The 25814-nt window shown below is 43.8% G+C and overlaps 1 protein-coding gene across 2 annotated transcripts in view; it reads right to left on the bottom strand.

Annotated features, from left to right (window-relative positions):
- Window positions 1-25814, bottom strand: part of MED13L (mediator complex subunit 13L) — a 667498-nt gene that overhangs the window by 43809 nt on the left and 597875 nt on the right. For both annotated transcript variants that reach the window (XM_029619261.1, XM_029619262.1), the window contains 2 exons: window positions 14440-14632; window positions 2104-2539 (listed from right to left, as the gene is read on the bottom strand). In XM_029619261.1, coding sequence (XP_029475121.1) covers window positions 2104-2539; window positions 14440-14632 — 629 coding nt within the window. The remainder of the gene's footprint in view (window positions 1-2103; window positions 2540-14439; window positions 14633-25814) is intronic.

The following is a 25814-nucleotide window of genomic DNA, read 5'->3' as shown; positions in this document are numbered from 1 at the left end:
TAAATATTAGTAAGAGTGAAATTATGTTACTAGCAAGTGTCACCAAGGATGATTTCCCAAAGTTCATTGAAATTGATGGTCATAAATTTCTCATTTCCTCTCATGTTCATAACCTACGATTTATTTTTCATACATCTTTGTCATTTAAGTCACATGCCAGAAAGTTAGTACAGAATGTATTCTATAAACTGCACAATATGAGGCATCTACAGCCTTTTTTGCTAATGGATGATCTTTTTACTGTGACTCAGGCTCTACCTGCTGCTATGACAGGAACCTTGCAAATTGCACAAAATGCAGCAGCAAGTGTGATCACTGGGGCCTCTAGAAGACAGCATATCACACCTATTCTTGAGTTTCTTCACTGGCTACCCTCTTGTCTAGCGTGTGAAATTTAAGTTTTTATTGTTGATTTTTAAAGTCCTCCACTGTGTGGTACCATTTTGCATTAGTGCCAGTCTGAAAATATATACCCCAGTATGCACATTAAGATGTCAGGAAAAGAATTTGTTGGAGGTATAAGCAGTAAGAGGTACAAACAGTGAAACAAGAGAGCACACCTTTGCCATTAGACGGCATGAACTCCCCAACGACATTCACGCTGAAGTCTGAATTAAGGCTTTCAGGAAAAAGGTTAAGGGCTTTTTATTTAAACAAGCTTTTTATGATCATTCGAGGTAAACAACATTTAATGCTCTTTTACAGATGTCAGTAATATTTTCTTTTTTAGGTAGAAATTTTATAACATCTTTTGTTTCTCCGTTATTCTTGTAAGTCATGTTTTATTTATTTTTATTTTGTTATGTGTGTAATTTCAATGGTTTTATCTTGAATTTGTTTTTATCATTAGTTTTATTTGTGCTACATGTTCATTTTATTTCTTTTTGTATATTATTCCATTATTCTGTAATGTTTAATATATGTTCTTATTGTAGATCGCCTAGAAATACGATGGCTTATAAATGAAATAAATACATAAATAGCAGGCTTATACTGTGTCAAACACATGCCTAACAAATCTGAGGGTCAATAATTGTACCGTGGAAAATCAACAATTATAAATGTTAAAATATATTTCAATAATATACAGTCAAACAAAAGCTAGTCAACAGATTTAAAAAAGTTAAAAATGTCCTATCTATCAGGACAAGATGTTGGAAATGGGATTTACAATATCTGTCTGGCTTTTCAGAAAGGTTTTAACATTAGCATTAAAGTGTGGACAGTACTCACACACCAGTGGGACACTGCATAAGTGCTCCTGAAAATGCTGAGAGGAACTATTAAGTGTACAAGCATGAGAATCTGGGGGTAGGAGTAGGGACATAACAGGAGAATAAAATTTACTTTTCCTAAATATAATTGACTTATTCTTAAAACAGTATATATAACATGAAGAAACATACTTCTGCCAATACACTTCATATTTAATATGCTAGAAACTTTACTATCACAGGGCTATAAACATAGACTCTGGCCTATGTCGCTCCTTACTATTCCAGTATTGAGAGCCCCCACACACAGCTCCAACAATATTAATTTACTTATTTATTTATTATTTTTATATACCAACATTCGATCTCAATTGAGATATCACACCGGTTTACATTCAGGTACTGTAGGTATTTTATTTATTTAACATTTTTTTCTATTTCTATTTTTCTATCCCCAGAGGGTTTACAATCTAAGTTTTTGTACCTGAGGCAATGTAGGGTAAAGTGACTTGCCCAAGGTCACAAGGAGCGACAGCGGGACTTGGTCTCCTGGTTCATAGTCCATTGCTCTAACCACTAGGCTATTCCTTCCTCCCCTCAACCCCATCCTATGGGGTCCTCTGATATTCCAGTACTGAGTTCCAAAACAGCTCTGTAATAACCTTCAGCATATCTAAATATTCCAGTCCTAAGGCTTAAAACATTGTTAAGTCTATGCAGTAGCTTTGCTAGTGCAGACTATGTAAAGTACTTAAATTGAACTGGCCTAAATCAAACTTATAAGTCACTATTGAAGAAATATTAATAACACTCCTGTACACCTCGTCACATTCACAAATCCAAATTTTACACTTCATTTTAGTGTCAGAGCCTGCTCTCAGTACCTTACCTTTCCTGCCCTTCTTGCTGCTGATGTGATGTGTTCTGTCCAGCCTCGGCATCTCCTCCTGATCCAGTGCTCCCTTGTAGTCTGTCTCCAGAGCTGCCAGCAGTGCAAGGGTTCTGACCTGTACCCACAGTTCCACTGAATCCTGAGACTGAGCTGTTGCATATCTGGTTTAAGATGGGTGTAGAGGAAGAAGATGATGGTGGTACGGAGGTTCCAGAGCTGGTACTGGTTGCAAGGTTTGTACTTCCACTGCTAGGTGTGGAATTAAAGGCACTGCTGTTTGGCAGTGTGCCAAGACCTGGAAGGCATCCTGAACTGGAAGGTACAAGACCGTTGCTCCCCACTGTGGTTTGCCCCTGGCTTGGTGGTGCTGGAGTCTGGTATTTTGGTGGAATCAATAAGCTGTTGTCAAGCTGCAGAGTGGCCAAGTAAGGTGCTGTATATGGAAATATATAACGACAGTAAAAAAATGAAAATTAATTTGTATTTACATAAAATGTCATAGTTCTGTAGAAGCATATGTGCAACCATCCTTATATAGATCCTTCTTCAGTTTTCAGGTACTTAACACACTGCATGAAAGTTACTTTACTAAAGAAAGGCGATATAAAAACTACAATTATAAATTATTTTGTAAAGAATTACTGATAGAAAAAATGTCATTCTTAATTGGTAGTTGAGTACTTTGTAGCTAAAAGATTGCCTGCTCTAATTAGTCTATGAAGAGGTCTCATACAGCAAGAGACATCATTACCACACCTATTAAGTTATTTTACAAAGCTTAGAAATGTCAAATTTATAGATGCACTATATTTGAAAAAAAACTTAAGATAATAGATTTTTCCTAGTTTAGTAGTCAGTCCACAGGGCCGAGGCGTCCCAATAGGCGAACTAGGTGGTCGCCTAGGGCACGACAAAGAGCAGTCATAAGGGGCCACAAGTGGAGCCCATCCCACTCACTACTGAGAGGAATAGAAACTCGGCGAGCCAGAAGCGGAGTCTATCCTGCTCGCAGCTGAGAGGAGCAGAGACTTGGCAAGCCGCAAGCTGCACTCATCCTGCTCGCAGCTGAGAAGTGCTTCATTTTTTTGAAGGGGTTAATAAACATGTGGATAAAGGTGAACCGGTAGATGTAGTGTATTTGGATTTTCAGAAGGCGTTTGACAAAGTCCCTCATGAGAGGCTTCTACGAAAATTAAAAAGTCATGGGATAGGAGGCAATGTCCTTTCGTGGATTACAAACTGGTTAAAAGACAGGAAACAGAGAGTAGGGTTAAATGTTTAATTTTCTCATTGGAAAAGGGTAAACAGTGGCGTGCCTCAGGGGTCTGTACTTGGACCGGTGCTTTTCAATATATATATAAATGATCTGGAAAGGAATACGACGAGTGACATTATCAAATTTGCAGATGACACAAAATTATTCAGAGTAGTTAAATCACAAGCAGACTGTGATACATTACAGTAGGACCTTGCCAGACTGGAAGATTGGGCATCCAAATGGCAAGTGAAATTTAATGTGGACAAGTGCAAGGTGTTGCATATAGGGAAAAATAACCCTTGCTGTAGTTACACGATGTTAGGTTCCATATTAGGAGCTACCACCCAGGAAAAAGATCTAGGCATCATAGTGGATAATACTTTAAAATCATCGGCTCAGTGTGCTGCAGCAGTCAAAAAAGCAAATAGAATGTTAGGAATTATTAGGAAGGAAATGGTTAATAGAACGGAAAATGTCATAATGCCTCTATATCGCTCCATGGTGAGACCGCACCTTGAATACTGTGTATAATTCTGGTTGCCGCATCTCAAAAAAGATATAGTTGCAATGGAGAAGGTACAGAGAAGGGCAACCAAAATGATAAAGGGGATAGAACAGCTCCCCTATGAGGAAGGGCTGAAGAGGTTAGGGCTGTTCAGCTTGGAGAAGAGATGGCTGATGGGGGGATATGATAGAGGTCTTTAAGATCATGAGAGGTCTTGAACGAGTAGATGTGACCCGGTTATTTACACTTTCGAATAATAGAAGGACTAGGGGGCATTCCATGAAGTTAGCAAGTAGCACATTTAAGACTAATCAGAGAAAATTCTTTTTCACTCAACGCACAATAAAGCTCTGGAATTTGTTGCCAGAGGATGTGGTTAGTGCAGTTAGTGTAGCTGGGTTCAAAAAAGGTTTGGATAAGTTCTTGGAAGAGAAGTCCATTAATGGCTATTAATCAAGTTTACTTAGGGAATAGCCACTGCTATAAACTGCATCAGTAGCATGGGATCTTCTTAGTGTTTGGGTAATTGCCAGGTTCTTGTGGCCTGGTTTTGGCCTCTGATGGAAACAGGATGCTGGGCTAGATGGAACCTTGGTCTGGCAAAGCATGGCAATTTCTTATGTTCTTATGTTCTTGGCGGGCTGCGAGCAGCACCCATCCTCGTGACCGAGAGAAGCAGACCACATGTTGTAAATCCTCACAATGGGTGCTGTCATCTGATGGATCACAATGTGGATAGCTTTTGGTATACTCGATTGAGTATGTGCAGCATAACCCTTGTCACTGTGTCATGCAGTGCCAGCTTAGTACTCTCATAGCTATTAAAGTGAATGAGAAGAATCAACTCCAAAGGGAAACAGATGGATATTGTGAGGACATACATACTGCTGTCCACACAGAACACCTGTTACAGCTAAGCAACTCTTGCTTTCTCTGAGGACAAGCAAGATGATATGTTCTCCATAGTGAGGAGTACCAAGCTACAGAGTGCCCCAAACAAGAAAAGGGGAAATGCAAGCAGAAAATCATCAACAACCAACCATTTTCTCTTTTCTTTTGCTTTCTGAAATAGGGGCATCCTCAAGATAAAGATAACGGGCTCTAGTGGGGATGAAGTTATACCTGACCTCTACTGGACAGACTGACCAAACCTACTGTCACATTGGGAGTCCCTATCCAAACAATAGCCAAATATGAATGTGTGGAGAGAATTTGCAAATCTCCTCCATGAAGGCTGCTCTCAGGTGGGCCACTGACGCTGCCATGCTCTGACATTTTAAAGCTTGACATGACCTACCACTTCAGGCCTCTGGGCATAACAGAAGGAAATGCAATCTGCTTGCCATTTGAAAATGGTGTGCTTAACAGTAGTTCCAGGTTTATTGGGGGTCAAATGAAGCAAAAAGCTGGGTGAAATGCCTAAGGGTTTCAGTCTATTCCAGACAGAAGGCCAAAGCTCTTTTGCAATCCAAACTGTGCGAAGTTTGTTCACTTTTGTGTACATGTGGTCTGGAGAAGAATGTTTGAAGGATGATTGACTGGTTAAGGTGGAAATTTTACACTACCTCTGGCAGGAACTTAGGATGCATTTACAGATACACCCTGTTACAAAAAAACAGAGTAAGGTAGATAACTCACCAAAGCCTGAAGCTCACCAAATGCATGTTGAAGTGACTGCCACCAAAAATATGATCTTCCTGGTCAGGTACTTCAGCTCACAGGAATCTAGTAGCTCAAAGGCAGTTTTCATCAGCTGGGTCAATACCACATTGAGGACTCAACTCAGTGGAAAGACTTGATAGGAGGCTTTAACTGATGCAAACCCAGTATAAATCCAACAACTAAATCCTGTACAGAGATGGTTTTACCTTCTACGTGGTGATAGCAAATGTTGCTTACCTGTAACAGGTGTTCTCACAGGACAGCAGGATGTTAGTCCTCACATATGGGTGAAATCATCAGGATGGAGCCCAATCACGGAAAACTTCTGTCAAAGTTTCCAGAACTTTGACTGGCCCCTACTGTTACAGGTAAGCAACATTTGCTTTCTCACAGGACAAGCAGGATGGTAGTCCTCACATATGGGTGAGTACCCAGCTGAGGATGTCCAAACATGCACCAAATGTACCCAACGGCGTGCAACAGGCACAACAACTGGGGTGGAATTTGGTAGAGGGCATCCTGAACCCCACCGGGCAGGCGGAAGGGTGTTGGTACGTCACGGTGGAAATAGGTTACGCAGGACAGATTGGCCGAAGATGGAATCTTGTCTTCCGGCTTTTTCTAGGCAATAGTGGGCTGCGAAAGTGTGGAGAGAACTCCAGGTGGCAGCCCTGCAAATGTCAGGAAGCGGCACCGATCTTAGGTGTGCTACTGAAGTCGCCATGGCCCTCACAGAGTGTGCTTTAACACGGTCTTGAAAAGGAATGCCTGCTTGCTGATAGCAAAAGGATATGCAGTCCGCCAACCAGGAAGAGAGAGTCTGCTTACCCACAGGTTGCCCTAGTTTGTTGGGATGGAAAGAGACGAATAACTGAGTGCTCTTTCTGTGGGCAACTGTACAGTCTAGGTAGAACGCTAGAGCCCGTTTATAGTCAAGGGTATGCAGAGCCTGTTCCCCTGGGTTGGAGTGGGGCCTGGGAAAGAAGATAGGTAGTATGATGGATTGATTATGTGAAACTCCGAAACTACCTTAGGCAAAAACTTAGGGTGAGTGGGGAGTACTGCCCGGTCCTGCAGGAGTTTAGTGTAAGGCGGATAGGTAACTAGGGCCTGTAACTCACTAACCCTGCGAGCTGAAGTGATAGCCAAAAGGAAAATCACTTTCCATGTGAGATATTTTAGGTCACAGGAGTGAAGAGGTTCGAAGGGTGGTTTCATGAGCCGCCCAAGAACCAGATTAAGGTCCCAAGAAGGGGCCGGAGGACGTAAAGGTGGCTTGATATGGAGCAAGCCTTTAAGAAAACGTGTTACGAGGGGTTGTACTGATATAGGGACATCCCCGACACCTTTATGGAAGGCGGCTACTGCACTGAGATGCATTCTGTTGGAAGAGGTCTTTAGACCTGATTCCGATAAATGCCAGAGATAGTCCAAAAACCTTGGGATTGGACAGGAAAAGGGATCAAGGGATTGCTAAGAACACCATGATGTGTACCTTTTCCATTTATAGGAATAAGATTTTCTTGTGGAAGGCTTTCGTGAAGCAATCAGGACACGAGAAACCGAATCTGAAAGGTTAAGTGGTTGACGGATTAACCTTTCAACATCCATGCCGTCAGGGACAAGGCCTGAAGATTGGGATGGCGTAGACATCCGTCGTTCTGAGTGATCAGAAGCGGGTGCGTTCCCAAGGGAATGTGCCTGCAGATGGAGAGATCCTGGAGTATGGGAAACCACACTTGGCGTGGCCAGTGAGGTGCTATCAGGATCATGGTTCCCTTGTCCTGACGGAGCTTCACGAGAGTCTTCGAGAGAAGAGGAAGTGGAGGGAATGCATAAAGCAGACCGGCTGCCCACGAGAGGGAGAATGCATCTCTGGGCTGAGAGTGCTCGCTCCGAATGAGGGAGCAGTAATTGTCCACCTTGTGGTTCTGAGGGGATGCAAAGAGGTCTATTTGGGGATGACTCCATTGCTGGAAGAGAGAGGTCGCTACAGAGGGATTGAGAGACCACTCATGCGGTTGGAAGACACAACTCAGTTTGTCTGCCAAGACATTGTGCACTCCCGGCAAATAGGTGGCTCTGAGGTACATCGAGCGGGAGAGCGCTTCCGCCCAAATCTGCGCAGCTTCCTGACACAGAAGGAAGGAGCCTATGCCTCCCTGCTTGTTGATGTACCACATGGCCACCTGGTTGTCCGTCTGAATCAGGATGACGTGATTTGATAGGCCATCCTGAAAAGCTCTGAGAGCATATCACATCGCTCGAAGCTCCAGGAAATTTATCTGGTGTTTGGCTTCCTCTGGAGACCAAAAACCTTGTGACTGCAGATCGTTCACATGAGCTCCCCAGCCGAGGTTGGAAGCATCGGTGGTGAGAATGAGTTGAGGATCTGGCAGGTGAAAAGGCAGTCCCTGGAGGAGATTGTTCTGATCTTTCCACCAGGCGAGAGACAGACGGAGTGCATCGGTGATGTGGACAATGGTTGACAGAGATTGAGTCGCTTGAATCCATTGTGACCTCAGAGTCCAATGCATGACTCTCATGGCCAGGCAGGCCATTGGTGTGAGATGGACTGAGGACGCCATGTGTCCAAGAAGGACAAGGAATTGTCGAGCTGTTGCTGTATACTGAGACTGCAACTGATGAGCGAGGGGACACGAGGGTTTGCACTCGTTGTTGAGGTAGAAAGGCTTTTGCCTGTAAGGTGTCCAAGTCTGCCCCAATGAACGATAAGGTTTGAGATGGAACTAAATAGGATTTCTCGTAATTGACGAGAAATCCTAGAGAGATTAGAGTGTGTAGGGTCAAATCCAGGGATGACCGAGCGTCTTGCTGGGTTGGGGCCCTGATTAACCAGTCGTCTAAATAGGGGTAGACGTGAACACCTTGTTTCCTGAGAAAAGCTGCGACGACTACGAGGCATTTGGTAAAGACTCGTGGTGCCGATGCTAGGCCGAATGGTAGCACCTGGTATTGATAGTGCTTTGGGCCTACTAAAAACAGGAGGTACTTGCGATAAGCTGGAGCTATCGCGATGTGGGTGTATGCGTCCTGGAGGTCCAGAAAGCAGAGCCAGTCTCCTCTTTGTAGAAGAGGTAGAAGCGAGCCCAAGGTTACCATTTTGAACTTTTCCCGCTGGAGGTACTTGTTGAGGGCACGTAGGTCGAGAATTGGACGAAGTCCCCCGGATTTTTTGGGGATCAAAAAGTACCAGGAATAGAACCCTAGGCCTTGTTGCGAAAGAGGAACGGGTTCTATTGCTCTTAACTGGAGAAGGAGGGAAACCTCCTGCTCCAGAGGGACAGAGTGGTCGGTTACTCTCCACGCTTGGAGAGGTGGGGAGTCCGGTGGAACAGCAAGAAAATTCAGATGGTAACCCTGAGCAATGATTGCCAGCACCCATTGGTCGGTTGTGATTGATTGCCATATTCCATGAAAGTGGCATAATCAGCCTCCCACTGGTATGCTTGGCAGAGGGATCAGGCTGCTGCTCTCCAAGTGAAAGTCAAAAACCTGAAGCAGGCCCTGGCTGGGGAGCTGCTTGTGGTTTTTTGCTTCCGGGGCTGGTGAGGCTGAGATTTTTGATAAGGCCTCGTAGCTCGGGACCTTGTTGGTGGGGGATAGTACTTCCTTGGATGGAAGAATGACTTCTTGGAGTCCTTCTTGAAGGGCTGTCTAGAAGGGAAGTCAGAAGGTATCGATGAGAGCTGTTTGAGGGTCTCATGATGATCCTTTAACTCAGCCACTATTTGCTGAATCTGTTGACCGAATAGATTATCTCCTATACAGGGCAGGTCAGAGAGCCTGTCTTATACTTCTGGGTGAAGGTCAGAAGACTTGAGCCAGGCCCAGCGTCTTGCCGAAATGGCAGTTGCAGACACTCTAGTGGAGGTGTCGAAGATATCGTAAGCTGTTCGTATCTCAAGCTTCCCTGCTTCAAAGCCCTACTACAAATCTGAAAATTTTCTCTCAGATCTGGGAATATCTCCATATTGGTATAAGCATCCTTGAGATATATGGAGCATAGTCAGTCTCCTTTTTCTAGAAAAGGGATTAAAAAGGTAGCAAGGAAAACCATCTTCAACTTTTTCCCTACCAGCAATTTGTTCAAAACACCTCAGGTCTAGAATAGGACAAAGTCTTTGCAATCTCTTTAGAATCAGGAAGTACTTAGAGTATAATCCACACCCTATTGCCCCTAGTGAAAAAGGTTTGATTGCATTGGCCTCTAAAAGGGAGGAGAATTTCTGATGCTGAGAAGCTGACCAAAAGCCTATTGGTGGGAAATTTGATGGATTTTCCAGTGGACAAAATTTGTATCCATTCTTGACTATGCTGAGAATCCATGTGTCTGAGGTTACCCTGGTTTATATAAAACCTCAGACTTCCCCTGACAGAAAGGATTTCTAGCATAGATACTGAGATCCTGGCTATGCTGTCCTTGGATCCATTCAAATCCTTGTCCCAAGTTTTGGCTGGAATGCTGGCTTTGGGGCCCTTCTAATGTCTGGGAGAAGAGCGAGGTCCCTGTTGTTGATGGGGATGAGGGGTGAAGATAATAACTCCTCGGCTGGCAGAAAGGTTTCTTTGGCACCCCACTCATAGTCCTCCTTTCTTGTGGAAGAAAGAGCTCCAAGGGGAGAGCTGCTGACATTTCCTGATCAGAGAAGACCCCAGATCCATAACTGTATCCTACAAATACTCTTGAGCCCATGCCAGAACGGTAGCTTAGTCGTGTGGACTGAGCATGCATCTGGCCAGCAGACAAGGCCTCATTAAGGACAGTACTTTTCTGTTAGCATCTAGACCCTGATGAACTTCTGTGCTTCCTAACCTAGTACACTGGAAATTAACATTGGTACGGTGATACCTAATGTCGATGCCCCTCTGATGGATGCTCCTAGAGACTTCAGCAGGGTTTGGACCTCAATATAAGGAAACTAATGCTGTTAATGCTGATGCACCAATGCCTGACTTCTTTCAGCCCAATGGCTACCAGATCCTTCTGCAACATTCCTCCTCGAAAATTGATGATTCCATTTCTACATGGGAAGCAGGAAGTGAGGCCACATCTTCCCGAGTCACTTTAGGAAGATCAGTGTCTAGCATCTGAACCCTTGAAGGCTGTTGCAATTCCTGATAAAGATGTGAGGATGAGCTGTCTGCTCTGTGGGAATGCTTCTAGTGATTCAAGGCAGCAGCCAGAATATTCACACTCCTGGAATCGAATACCAATACCGATGTTTCTTGGCCTTGCTCAATGCACATCACTGGGGCTCTTCAATGCTGGAAGAGAAGCAGCAGAACCATTTGTTTTCTTTGGGTGGGAGAAACTGAACAATAGCCTATCTCCCTGGTCCTTATGGATCCTCAATTTTGAGGGGGACTGATGCCGATGCACTATCAGCAGTCAGTGCAGCTTCTGGGTCCCTCAATGCCAATAGACTGGACTTAACTCTCCAGAGCTTCTCCATCAGCTCTCATTAGGAATGCCACACATAAGATGTTGAGGTCATCTTCCAGGCCACACATCTAACATGAGGATATGTGATAGATATGATGCATTTGCACCAGAGGCACTTATTAAAGTTGCAAGCCTTCATCGCTTTCTGGGACATTCGCTGAAAAAACTAATGAGGCAAAATCACACAGCTCGACTTTAACAAAATAAAACCCTGACTGATATTGCTTGATGCACTGATGTCAGTACACCTGGTTGACAACAAAAAAATAAAGAAAAATGATAATAAGATGAGTGGAATCAAGAGAACTAGAAGGCCCCCATGTGAAAATTCAGGATTTTAAAAATTGTTTCCTCAAAAAGAGAGAGAGAGAGAGAATAACCGTGACCGTAGGGCTCAGCATAAAAACAAAGATTGAAGTGAGGTGGTCCCATGCAACGAAAGGTTGTGCTACACATGCTCAGTTTCTAGAAACTTTTGTATACATTTACGCATTGAGCTCTGCCATATGGTCACCCACTGATAAGGAATTCTCATCCTGCTTACTCTCAGAGGAACAAAGCGCCAAAAAAACCTAGAACCCTGAATATTAATAATACTTTAGTTTTGTAAATGTATTTATTTTTCTTAAATTTTATATTCCACCTCTTCCAAAAAGTTCAGTTCAGTGCGGATTACAAGTTTATGTCCATAAATTATCAACAGCAAAATTATACTTCAAATAAACAAACATTAAAACATTTAAAACTATATCATGCAGCAGAGTGACCAAATGCTTCTCTAAATAATATGGCCTTACACTGTCTATTTTATTTATTTTTTTTATATAGCCATTTTATATACCATCGTTCCAAATAAAGATCACAATGATTTACAACATGACATACATATTATAAATCAACATGTACATTGACTTAATGAGGTCAATCATCATACATTTTAAAATAGACACATATTTGGGATAAGGTATTTAGATCAATACATAGGTTAAGAACATAAAAACATGCCATACTGGGTCAGACCAAGGGTCCATCAAGCCCAGCATCCTGTTTCCAACAGTGGCCAATCCAGGCCATAAGAACCTGGCAAGTACCTGAAAACTAAGTCTATTCCGTGTTATTGTTGCTAGCAATAGCAGTGGCTATTTTCTACGTCAACTTAATTAATAGCAGGTAATGGACTTCTCCTCCAAGAACTTATCCAATCCTTTTTTAAACACAGCTATACTAACTGCACTAACCACATCCTCTTGCAACAAATTCCAGAGTTTAATTGTGCATTGAGTAAAAAAGAACTTTCTCCGATTAGTTTTAAATGTGCCACATGCTAACTTCATGGAGTGCCCCCTAGTCTTTCTATTATCTGAAAGTGTAAATAACTGATTCACATCTACCCGTTCTAGACTTCTCATGATTTTAAACACCTCTATCATATGCCTCCTCAGCCGTCTCTTCTCCAAGCTGAAAAGTCCTAACCTCTTTAGTCTTTCCTCATAGGGGAGCTGTTCCATTCCCCTTATCATTTTGGTCGCCCTTCTCTGTACCTTCTCCATCGCAGTTATATTTTTTTTGAGATGCGGCGACCAGAATTGTAAACAGTATTCAAGGTGCGGTCTCACCATGGAGCGATACAGAGGCATTATGACATTTTCCGTTTTATTCACCATTCCCTTTCTAATAATTCCCAACATTCTGTTTGCTTTTTTGACTGCCGCAGCACACTGTTATCCACTATGACGCCTAGATCTCTTTCTTGGGTGGTAGCACCTAATATGGAATCTAACATTGTGTAACTATAGCATGGGTTATTTTTCCCCCTATATGCATCACCTTGCACTTATCCACATTAAATTAATTGCCATTTGGATGCCCAATTTTCCAGTCTCACAAGGTCTTCCTGCAATTTATCACATTCTGCTTGTGATTTAACTACTCTGAACAATTTTGTATCATCTGCAAATTTCATTGCCTCACTCATCATATTTCTTTCCAGATCATTTATAAATATATTGAAATGTAAGGGTCCTAATACAGATCCCCGAGGCAATCCACTGCCCATTTCCCTTCCACTGAGAAAATTGTCCATTTAATCCTACTCTCTGTTTCCCGTCTTTTAGCCAGTTTGTAATTCACGAAAGGACATCACCACCTATCCCATGACTTTTTACTTTTCTTAGAAGTCTCTCATGAGGAACTTTGTCAAACGCCTTCTGAAAATCCAAATACCGGTTCACCTTTAGCCACATGTTTATTAACTCCTTCAAAAAAGTGAAGCAGATTTGTGAGGCAAGACTTGCCTTGGATGAAGCCATGCTGACTTTGTTCCATTAAACCATGTCTTTCTATATGTTCCGTGATTTTGATGTTTAGAACATTTTACACTATTTTTCCTGGCACTGAAGTCAAGCTAACCGGTCTGTAGTTTCCCGTATCGCCCCTGGAGCCCTTTTTAAATATTGGAGTTACATTAGCTATCCTCCAGTCTTCAGGTACAATGGATGATTTTAATGAGAGGTTACAAATGTTTACTAATAGGTCTGAAATTTCATTTTTGAGTTCCTTCAGAACTCTGGGGTATATACCATCCGGTCCAGGTGATTTACTACTCTTCAGTTTGTTAATCAGGCCTACCACATCTTCTAGGTTCACCGTGATTTGGTTCAGTCCATCTGAATCATTACACATGAAAACCTTCTCCAGTATGGGTACCTCCCCAACATCCTCTTCAGTAAATACCGAAGCAAAGAAATCATTTAATCTTTCCGCGATGGCTTTATCTTCTCTACGTGCCCCTTTAACTCCTCGATCATCTAATGGTCCAACTGACTCCCTCACAGGCTTTCTGCTTTGGATATATTTTAAAAAGTTTTTACTGTGAGTTTTTGCCTCTACAGCCAACTTCTTTTCAAATTCTCTCTTAGCCTGTTTTATCAATGTCTTACATTTAACTTGCCAACCGGCAACTTTGTGGTTTAAAAGTCAGTTTTGAATCTAGTTTGATCCTTCAGTTAAAATAGAGAACTGATCATCATCATAGGTGATCTGCTGATCTTCCTCTCTTGGGGGAAATTTTCCGACTCACAAAAGCTTAGCTTTTTGGACATTCCGTGGCAAGCCAATTACAGACATCCAAGTCTTAATCACTGTCATATATTTACACTTGTCATATATGTATATTTGTCATATATTTTTCAGTATCTCATTATGTTTACTACTGGGTATATATAGCTGAATATAATCAGCGTATAGAAATTAATTAACCCCTAGTGACTGAAGCATCTGTCCCAATGGGATCAGGTAGAGACTAAACAGGACTGAAGATAAAGCAGAGTCCTGAGGAACACCACTCACCAAATTTAGCCAGGTGGAACAATCATGACCAATATGTATCTTTACATACACATCACATACAATAGCAGAATCTTCTCTTGATAACTCACATACCTAGGTGATAGCAACAGACTTGAGCATAGAGTTTGAGTCGGGAATGATTGTCTGTCTCCTCATTATTCCATGGCTGGTTAAACCACTCACTCACAGGCTCCTCAGTCAGTCTCTGTGCGATGGTCTTACCAACTCGCATGATTCCATCCCGTAGCACTTTACAGATTGGCTTGTGCTGGCCCAGCCTGCACATCTGGAAATACAATGCAGAATCACTAATTATGACACACAGATTGCACTTGCCCACTCTAAACCCAAGAACATTCAGAGCTGTATACACTGTACGGATTATCACCAGGCCCCTTAAAAATGCCAAAAAAGTTAACAGACGTGGGTGAAAACATGAAGGGAAAATGGAGAAATTACTTACCTGATAATTTTGTTTTCCTCAGTGTAGACAGATGGACTCAGGACCAATGGGTATAGTGTACTCCTGATAGCAGTTGGAGACGGATCAGATTTCAATCTGAAGTCAGTCCTAGTACATATACCCCTGCAGGAAGTGCAGCTCTTCAGTATTCTCCTCAAAAAGCATTGTGGATATATGTATGACTGAATAATTTGAATAACGTGATTAACTTTATAACTTGGCTAACTTAATAAATTTGAACCGGCTGAATTGGTTATAGCTGGAGACCGCCAGTGCCATCAACTGAGAAACATCAACACCCAGAAGGATGGGTGTCCTAGCAAAAGGAAAGCATGGCTTACCCGTGAATCCCCTGAGAATTCCATGAGTAACGGCAGCCATGGTTGGGATGCTGAGTCCATCTGTCTACACTAAGGAAAACGAAATTATCAGGTAAGTAATTTCTCCATTTTCTAGCATGTAGCAGATGGACTCAGGACCAATGGGATGTATAAAAGCTACTCCCGAACCGAGTGGGAGGCTGCCCGTGACCCACTTAGTACTGCCCTTGCAAATGCTGTGTCCTCTCGAGCCTGAACATCCAGGTGGTAAAATCTGGAGAAGGTGTGGATGGAGGACCATGTCGCCGCCCTGCAGATCTCGGCAGGTGACAGCATCTTGGTTTCCGCCCAGGACACTGCCTGGGCTCTAGTAGAATGGGCCTTGACTTGTAAAGGCGGTGGCTTGCCTGCTTTTATGTAGGCCGCCTTGATGACTTCTTTGATCCAGCGGGCTATGGTTGCTCGCGAGGCCGCTTCCCCTTGCTTCTTCCCGCTGTGAAGGATGAATAGATGGTCCGTCTTTCGTACAGATTCCGACCTTTCCAGGTATCGGATTAGGAGTCTGCCGACGTTGAGATGGCGTAGACTTTGAGCCTCTTCAGAATTCTTATGTTCATCTGGCGATGGTAGCGAGATGGTTTGGTTGAGATGGGGAGGAACGAAGGAACTGTGCGTAACTGGATAATTCCCGGGGTGAGTCTGAGAAATGGCTCCCGGCAGGACAGTGCTTGTAGCTCAGATATGCGATGGGCCGAACAGACTGCCAGCAGGAAGGCTGTCTTCAATGTTAATAGTTGGAAAGACAGGCCGCGGAGAGGTCTGAAAGTGGGTCCTAGATTTCCTAGCAGGAACAGGTTGAGGTTCCAAAGAAGCACCGGCCACTTTAGGGGTAATCGGATGTGCTTGACTCCTTTCGGAAAGCGTGAGACATCCGGGTGAGAGGCTATGCTGCTGCTCTCGCTCTTGGTTCCATAGCATAACAATGCGGCCACCTGTATCTTGATGGAGTTGAGAGACAATCCCTTCTGTAAGCCGTTCTGCAGGAATTCCAAAAATCGCAAGAATTTTGACTGAGCATGGTATGATGTCGCGGTCCTCGCACCAGGCTTCGAATACTCTCCAAATCCTTATGTATGTTAGGGATGCGGAGAACTTGCTTGCTCGGAGTAGAGTGTCAAGTACTGCCCCCGAGTATCCGCTCATCCTCAGGTGAGTCCTCTCAATGGCCAGACCGTAAGAGAGAATGGAGCTGAATCCTCGTGGAGAATCGGTCCCTGTTAGAGCAGGTCTCTGTGTGGAGGTAGTGGGAGGGGGCTCCCTATAAGCAGTCTTCGCATGTCTGCGTACCACGGTCTTCTTTGCCAGTCCGGGGCCACTAGAAGTACTGGTCCCCTGTGGTGTTCTATTTTGTGGATGATTGCGCCCAATAGGGGCCACGGCGGGAAGGCGTATAACAGAGTTTCCTGTGGCCAGGTCTGTACCAGAGTATCGATTCCCTGGGACTGGGGTTCCTGCCTGCAGCTGAAGAAACTGGGCACTTGGGCGTTGGACCGGTTTGCCAGGAGGTCCATGGTTGGTGTTCCCCAACAGTTTACTATCAATTGGAATGCTGTGGTCGACAGCCTCCATTCTCCTGGGTCTAGACTTTCTCTGCTGAGGTAAGCCACAGCGACGTTGTCTTTCCTGGCGATGTGGGTGGCCGAGATCTCTTGAAGATTCGCTTCTGCCCATGATATTAGGGGGTCTATTTCCAGAGACACCTGTTGGCTTCTGGTTCCTCCCTGTCGGTTGATGTAGGCCACTGTTGTGGTGTTGTCTAACATTATTCTGACCGCTTTGTCTCGGAGTCTGTGACCGAACCGTAGGCAGGCTAGTCTGACTGCCCGGGCTTCTAGGTAATTGATGTTCCATCCCGCCTCTTCTTTGTTCCATTGCCCTTGGGCGGTTAGCCCCTGGCAGTGTGCTCCCCATCCTCATAGGCTGGCATCCGTGGTGAGCAGGATCCAGGTTGGTGAGGATAGTCTCGTTCCCTGGCTCAGATGGCCTTCTTGTAGCCACCATTGTAATTGGGCCCGAACTCTGTCCGGAAGCTGAAGACGTACGGTGTAGTTCTGGGACAGGGGATTCCATTGTGATAGTAGTGAACGTTGTAGGGGTCTCAATGTGAGCTCGTGCCCATGGCACTACTTCCAGCGTGGATGCCATGAGGCCGAGGACTTGTAGGTAGTCCCATGCTATGGGGCGAAGTTCGCTCAACAGGGTTCATAACTGGGTCATCAGTTTTGATCTCCTTGTCTGTGACAGGATGACCTTGTCTTGTTTGGTGTCGAACCGGACTTCCAAGTATTCTAGAGATTGAGAGGGCTGCAGGCAGCTCTTGTTTGTGTTGATCACCCAGCCAAGGCTCTCCAGTAGAGTTTTGACTCTGTTGGTTGCCTGGTGGCTTTCCTCTGGAGATTTCACCCTGATCAGCCAATCGTCTAGATAAGGGTGCACGCAGATTCCTTCCTTCCTCAGTGTTGCTGCCACCACCACTATGATCTTGGTGAATGTCCAGGGTGCAGTGGCTAACCCGAATGGTAGTGCCCGGAACTGGTAGTGATGGCCCAGGATCAAGAAGCGTAGAAAAACGCTGATGCTCTTGATGGATCGGAATGTGTAGGTAGGCTTCCGACAGATCCAGGGATGTAAGGAACTCTCCTGGTTGTATCACCCTTATTACCGAGCGTAGGGTTTCCATGCGGAAGCTAGGAATCTTCAGGTGACGATTGACCGCCTTGAGGTCCAGGATGGGTCTGAACATTCCTTCTTTCTTGGGGACGATAAAATAGATGGAATAATGTCCAGTATTTATTTGTTGTGGAGGCACCGGTGTTATAGCCTCTAAGACTAGCAATCTGGTCAGTGTAGCTTCCACTGCCATCCTCTTGGAAAGGTTGTGGCAGGGGGATTCCATAAACTTGTCCAGAGGGAGGTGTTGGAAATCCAGGTAATATCCCTCTTGAATGATGGATAGGACAAGTCTGCCCCCTATGGCTTCTTCCTTTGGACAGGTCAGCTGATTTTCATTGTGGGGTGTGGCTGGGGCCTGGGCCCCTTTTGTTGTGCTTGTTCCAAAAGGACTGGCTGCGGCCTGCAGGGCGGGTCCAGAGGGTACATGGCTGCCAGAGCCCGCCCCCTTTGAACGAAGTTTCCGGGGCATCCCATTCTAGGTCAATTAGTTGCTGGACGGCTTGTAATAATGAGAAATGACAGGAGGTCTGACGGAGTCCCTCTAGTAGAGTGTTCGTCTTAGGTTCCCCTGAGGCACTTGTGCCCAGGAAAGCAAGCTCTTTTAAGCTGTGTGTGACCAGGTCTGGAAGCTCGTCCTTGGTGAAGAAGCGTCTCATGGTTCGGTGGGGCTCTGTCCCCGATGGGAGTTCCCCTTCCTCCAGGGGTTCTGAATCCTCATCCGAGTTGTCCGTGTCCCTGAAGGTGGGACTTCTGGGCAGTGGGATCGCTTCCCTGGGCATACAGGGTCCCAGAATGTTGAGGTCCTCTGATGGAGCTTGTGGCCGTATAATAGGAGGTCCCGGTTGCATGTGGACGAAGGTATGCAGACCTTTGACGAATTCCACTCAGGAGAAAGATGCTGGGTCTAGACTAAGGGGCGCCGTGTCCCTGGGGATCCCCGTTTGAGGGGGGGGGTCCCCGCTGTGCAATGCTAGGTCCGGCGTACTGTTCGAGAGGCCGGAACCTGTTACCGGCTGGGGAGGGCCATGAGTTGGATCCTCTAGGGCCTCTTCACACTGTATACACAGGGCCGTGGCCTCCTCTAATGCTGTGCAGCTCTAATAGGAGACTATACGTCAGGATCATCTGCCACCTTTTCCTGCGTTCAACAAAGAAAAAGATAAGTGCACACACTAGCGATTTCAATTACACAGTGATTGTGCCATATCTTTAGCGCCGGCAGGCGCATAAACAAGTGTTCAAGCAACCCATGCAACCTATGATTATATCTGCCCAGAATATTATAGGCTTTACCAAATAAGCCACAAATTAACTGAGGCTATTTATGAAGGTTGCGAAACACACTTCAATAAGAGTTCCTTTTCCAGCTGAATATATTTATTGTGCAGCTCTAATGTGGCATGCTGGGCAAAGGCCCTGAGCCTTGAGTTTCTTTTCCGGTGGTGCCATGGCTTGTGCGCGTAAAATACAGTTGTGCGCTCCGGTGCGTTGAAGTTGTGCGTGTAGGTTTGGTGCGCGCTCAGGGAGATTTGCGCGCTGTTGTGTGCACAAGTCGAAGTTATGCGCCCGGCACAGTAAGCACGTGGCTATGCGTGTGGTTTGTGCGCACAGTACTTGGGCGCTCGTCGTTGTGCGCACAAGATATTTGTGCGCACGGCTCGCCTCTGTGCGCATGGATCGGAATGACGGACAGGGCGGCGAACAGAGCAAAATGGTGACGGTGACCACGCGGACAATATGGCGACCACCTCAGAGGGTCTCCACATGGGAGGACCCTCGGATCTGACCAGGGTCTAGCCCTGCTAGGGCAGATCAACCCGATGGCACTGGTCCCGGCTGGTGACCTGTGTGGCTCCTCGAGCTTCGGAGACCGGAGACTTTTAAATAGATTTCTACCTTACCTTGCCTTGGCGCTTCCCGGTCTCGTTCCGGGCGGTCTCCGGCTGTGGGGGGAAGAGGGAAAATACCTTCACCGCCGCGCTCGAGGTTGCACCTGCTGCCTCTCAGCCTCACCCGATGTCGGGGGCTAGGTCCCCGTCAAGGGTCGGCCGCCAGACTGAGGCTTACCTCTGAGGGATCGCGGAAATCACCTCGGGAATTCTCAACTGGGGGAGGGACCCAATGGGTGTCACCGCAGGAAAGCAGGGCTCGTCTGTAGAGGTAAGATTTCTTCTTAATTTGGTTTTCTTTGGTAAATTACTCTAACGCTGTGCAGGCGTGCATAGAGTCCCTAACTGCTATGAAGACGGAAAATACTGGACAGCTGCTCTTCCTACAGGGGTATATGTACTAGGGCTGACATCAGATTGAAATCTGATCAGTCTCCAACTGCTATCAGGAGTACACCATACCCATTGGTCCTGAGTCCATCTGCTACACGCTAGGAAAAAGTGTGTGCGCTCTGAGGGGAAAGGAAGGAAAGGGTGAGGTGGATAGAATGGTTGATGGAATTCTGCAGTACAACAGACTATAATCAACATCATACATATACGATGAAATTCACAGATGTGTATCAATTACTCCATATACAATATTTACTTAGTGAGTGTAGACTATGGAATAACTTCAAACCACTTTGTTGTGGTTACAAGATTTATTGTCCCATGTTTGTATTCCATAAAAGTCAATGAAATAAAAAGTAGACTATGCTTTATTATAGCAGCCACAGCAGAAGACAACTGTGCCCAGGAGAATAAAAATGAATGGTTAAAAGCCTAGTTGATGTCCATTTTATCAACTGTTTCTGTCACTCAGAATTTCACAGAAAAGAACTGCAGCATGAGACAACTCAGGAAAACTTCACCTAATATAAGGTTTTCTTTAATCTCAACATTCATCACCTGTGCATCACCAAGACATTTGCACTTTATTCAGGTTGGTCTCACACGTGACCTTTACTATGGTTCTTACAAAATAAGAATGAACAGTATACAATGTGTAAACTGAGTATACTATTCTCTGATTAAATTAAAAAAAAAATACCATGGATCAGCAAAAATAGATATCTAACAAGCAGGCTGTAACAATCTTGGCTGCTAAAAAGCCTCCCAACCAGCAGAGGTCCTCATGGAGCCACCCTCTCTCTCCTGGGCTAGCTCTCTCCTTGAAGCTCCTATGATGCTGCTGGGCCAGTCTTATTTAGCCCTGTCTCTCACACAACTCCATGCCTCTTCATCGAGTCACTTTGGCTCTTTTTGCTTTGGCCCATTTTGTCTTGCTTTCCTTCTGTGTGGCCCTCGTGGCTTTCTTTGTTGCACCTTGCCTTGTGATCTGCTTGACCTTCCTGCCTTATTCTGCAGCCTCCTCAGCTTTCTTGTCCAGCCCTGTGGCCTTTGGGCCTACTAGCCTCATTGTGCCTTGCTTTGAGGCCTGCTTAGGCCTCCCAAAGTGTTTTAATTGTAAATTCCAGAATTCTGCCTTGCTGGTGTGTAAGGAGTGCCCGTTTGCAAACCCTTTATTCATAGATACCTTTCTTGGCTGTGATGCATCTAAAATGGGTCCAAAGTTACAAACTCCAGCTCCCTGACCAGTCTCTCTCTCATACACAAACCAGTCACCTCCCTGCCCTGATTCTCTCAATCACACACATGCTCTCTCTCTCTTATACACATGCTCTCAATCAGAAACACATGTTCTATTTCACACACATGCAATCAATCACACACACTCTCTCTTGCTCACTTACACACACTCTTGCTCTCTCTCTCCCTCCCTTCCCCCCCAGAGCACAAATGGCAGCTGAAGTAGCCTCCTCCTCCAGCCCCTGTGGCCAAGACAGAAGAGTCCCATTTGTCATGTGGGCTAATTTGGCTTTGTCTCCTCTTGTTGATCACCAGCTAATCATTATTTTGCACCAAGTTCCTGTTGCTCCGATTAGTTTTAAATGTATCACTTGCTAACTTCATGGAGTGCCCCCTAGTCCTTGTATTATCCGAAAGTGTAAATAACCGATTTACATCTATCCGTTCTAGACCTCTCATGATTTTAAAGATCTTTATCATATCCCCCTCAGCCATCTCTTCTCCAAGCTGAACAGCTCTAACCTCTTTCGCCTTTCCTCATAGCAGAGTTGTTCCATCTCCTTTATCTGTACCCAAGGGAAGTCTTGCCTCATAAATCTCCTCGTTTTTTTTGAAGAGGCGAATAAATATGTGGACAAATGTGAACCGATAGATGTGGTGTATTTGGATTTTCAGAAGGCATTCGACAAAGTCCTGCATGAGAGACTTCTAAGAAAACTAAATAGTCATGGGATAGGAGGCGATGACCTTTTGTGCATTGCAAGCTGGTTAAAAGACAGGAAACAGAGAGTAGGATTGTGGTCTGTTTTCACAGTTGAAAAAGGTAAATAGTGGAGTGCCTCAGGGAGCCGGTGCTTTTAAATATATTTATAAATGATCTGGAAATGGATACGATAAGTGAGGTGATCAAATCTGTGGATGATACAAAATTATTCAGAGTTGTTAAATCACAAGCGGATTGTGATACATTATAGGAGGACCTTGCAAGACTGGAAGATTGAGCATCCAAATGGCAGATGAAATTTAATGTGGGCAAGTGCAAGGTGATGCATATAGGGAAAAATAACCCATGCTGTAGTTACATGATGTTAGGTTCTATCTTAGGAGTTACCACCCAGGAAAGAGATCTAGGCATCATAGTGGATAATACTTTAAAATCGTCGGCCCAGTGTACGGTGGCGATAAAAAAAAAAAAAAAAGCAAACAGAATGTTAGGAATTATTAGGAAGGGAATGGCTCTTGTCTCATCCTCTGTAGCGCTCCATGGTGAGACCGCACCTTGCATACTGTGCAGTTCTGGTCGCTGCATCTCAAAAAAGATATAGTTGCACTGGAGAAAGTGCAGAGAAGGGTGACCAAAATAAGGGGCATGGAACAACTGCCCTATGAGGTAAGGCTAAAGAAGTTAGGGTTGTTCAGTTTGGAGACTGAAGGGAGATGACTGAAGTTTGGATGACTGAAGGGGGATATTATAGAGGTCTACAAAACATGAAAGGTCTTGAAACAGGTTAATGTAAATCAGTTATTTATTTTCTCAGATAATAGAAGAACTAAGGGGCACGCCATGAAGTTAGCAAGTAGCTCCTTTAAAACAAATCGAAGAAAATTCTTTTTCACTCAGTGCACAGTTAAGCTCTGGAATTCATTGCCAGAGAATGTGGTTACAGCAGTTAGTGTAACTGGGTTTAAAAAAGATTTGGATAAGTTCCTAGAGGAATAATACATAAACTATTAATTAACAAGTAATAGCTTGAGATTTATTTAATGTTTGGGTACTTGCCAGGTACTTGCAGCCTGGATTGGCCACTGTTGGAAACAGGATACTGGGCTTGATGGACCCTTGGTCTGACCCAGGATGGCACATCTTATGTTCTTAATCAAACCCTCGTATCTACTATATATTACCATACCCTCTTATCACTGTATATACCTGTTCCCGTTAATACTGTACAAGTTATTCCCTCCAGTTCCGATCCCCCCTGTTTTTTGTACTTTCTCTGTTCAGTTCCATATAAACCGATATTATGTTTCGACGAATATTGGTATATTAAAAAAAAAAAAAAAAAAAAGTTTAAATAAATAAATAAATAAATCATTTTGGTCACCCTTCTCTGTACTTTCTCCAGTGCAACTATATCTTTTTTGAGATGCGGTGACCAGAACTGTACACAGTACTCAAGGTGCGGTCTCACCATGGAGCGATACAGAGGCATTATGACATTTTCTGTTTTATTCACAGTTCCCTTCCTAATAATTCCTAACATTGTTTGCTTTTTTGATTGCTTCAGTACATTGAACTGACGATTTCAATGTATTATCCACTATGATGCCTAGATCTTTTTCCTGGGTGGTAGTTCCTAATATGGAACCTAATATTATGTAACTTCTGCATGGGTTATTTCCCTATATGCAACACCTTGCACTTGTCCACATTAAATTTCATCTGCCATTTGGATGCCCAATCTTCCAGTCTCCAAGGTCCTCCTGCAATTTATCACAATCCGCTTGTGATTTAGCTACTCTGAATAATTTTGTATCATCATTTATAAATATATTGAAAAGCACCAGTCCAAGTACAGATCCCCGAGGCTCTACACTTTTTACCTTTTTCAACTGTGAAAACAGACCATTTAATCCTACTCTCTATTTCCTGTCTTTTAACCAGTTTGTAATCCACGAAAGGACCTTGCCTCCTATCCCATGACTTTTTAGTTTTCTTAGAAGCCTCTCATGAGGGTCTTTGTCAAATGCCTTCTGAAAATCCAAATACACTACATCTACCGGTACACCTTTATCCACATGTTTATTAACTCCTTCAAAAAAATGAAGCAGATTTGTTAGGCAATACTTCCCTTGGGTAAATCCATGTTGACTGTGTTCCATTAAACCATGTCTTTCTATATGCTCTGTGATTTTGATCTTTAGAATATTTTTCACTATTTTTCCCGGAACTGAAGTCAGGCTCACTGGTCTATAGTTTCCTGTATTGCCTCTGGAGCCCTTTTTAAATATTGGGGTTACATTGGCCATCAAGTCTTCAGGTACAATGGATGATTTTAATGATAGATTACAATTTTAACTAATAGATCTGAAATTTCATGTTTGAGTTCCTTCAGAACCCTTCGATGCATACCATCTGGACCAGGTGATTTGCTACTCTTTAGTTTGTCAATCTGGCCTAGTACATCTTCCAGGTTCACAGTGATTTGGTTCAATTCATATGACTCATCACCCTTGAAAACCATCTCCGGAACTGGTATCTCCTCAACATCCTCAATAGTAAAAACAGAAGCAAAGAATTAATTTAGTCCTTCTACAATGGCCTTATCTTCCCTAAGAGCCCCTTTAACCCCTTGGTCATCTAACAGTCCAACCGACTCCCCCTCACAGGTTTCTTGCTTCTGATATATTTTAAAAAGTTTTTATTATGAGTTTTTTGCCTCTATAGCCAACTTCATTTCAAATACTCTCTTCACCTGTCTTATCAATATTTTATTTATTTAGAATTTTTCTATACCGACGTTCTTGAACAAAATATCAAATCATATCGGTTACACTGAACTTGACAATGCTTATGCTTTTTCCTATTTTCTTCGGCTGGATCCTTCTTCCAATTTTTGAAGGATTTTTTATTGGCTAAAATAGCCTCTTTCACCTCACCTTTTAACCATGCTGGTAATCGTTTTGCCTTTCTTCTACCTTTCTTAATGCGTGGAATACATCTGGACTGTGCGTCTAAGATTGTATTTTTAAACAATGTCCATTTAATGCTAAAAATGCAGAGTAATGCATTTAGGATGCAAAAGCCCAAGGGAAAGGTACAGTATTGGATGTGAAATTCTTCTAAGCACAAAGGAAGAGCGGGATATGGGGATAGCTGTATGTGATGATCTTAAGCTAGCCAAACATGTGGATAAAGCAACACTAAAAGCCAGAAAGATGATTGGCTGCATAGGGAGAGGAATGGTAAACAGAAAAAGGGAGGTGATATTGCCCCTGATTTACAAAAAATACAGAGAAAGAAGGAATTTTGACTTTGAAAATGTACTTTAAGAGCATACTGATTTGCAATAAACATACTGTCTGGAACAATCTGTGCGTAATTTATAATCCATATAAATCTGCTGACTTTTTATGGGGTTGAATACTTTTGCATGTGCGTTAGTTATAGCCTTTCATGCTGTAAGATTTCATGTGATTGGCTATGTGATTATATCATATCATCAAACTTACAACACAATGGTCAGGTGAAAGTATTAGTATTTTTTTCACTGACTTCATTGTAAAAACATAACTCAAATTATTAAAGCATGAAGACCAGATTATATTATGCAAACATTCCAGATGTATGAGCCTATTCACCTTTCACTTTCTGCCTTCAATGTGAACAAAGGAAGCAATGATGGTCAAGCGAATTACTCCCTGCAGTAC

Source organism: Rhinatrema bivittatum, chromosome 11 (genome assembly GCF_901001135.1).
Source record: "Rhinatrema bivittatum chromosome 11, aRhiBiv1.1, whole genome shotgun sequence".
Classification (NCBI taxonomy): domain Eukaryota; kingdom Metazoa; phylum Chordata; class Amphibia; order Gymnophiona; family Rhinatrematidae; genus Rhinatrema; species Rhinatrema bivittatum.
Note: the sequence above shows the minus strand (reverse complement) of the source record. Positions and strands in the feature narration are given on the sequence as shown.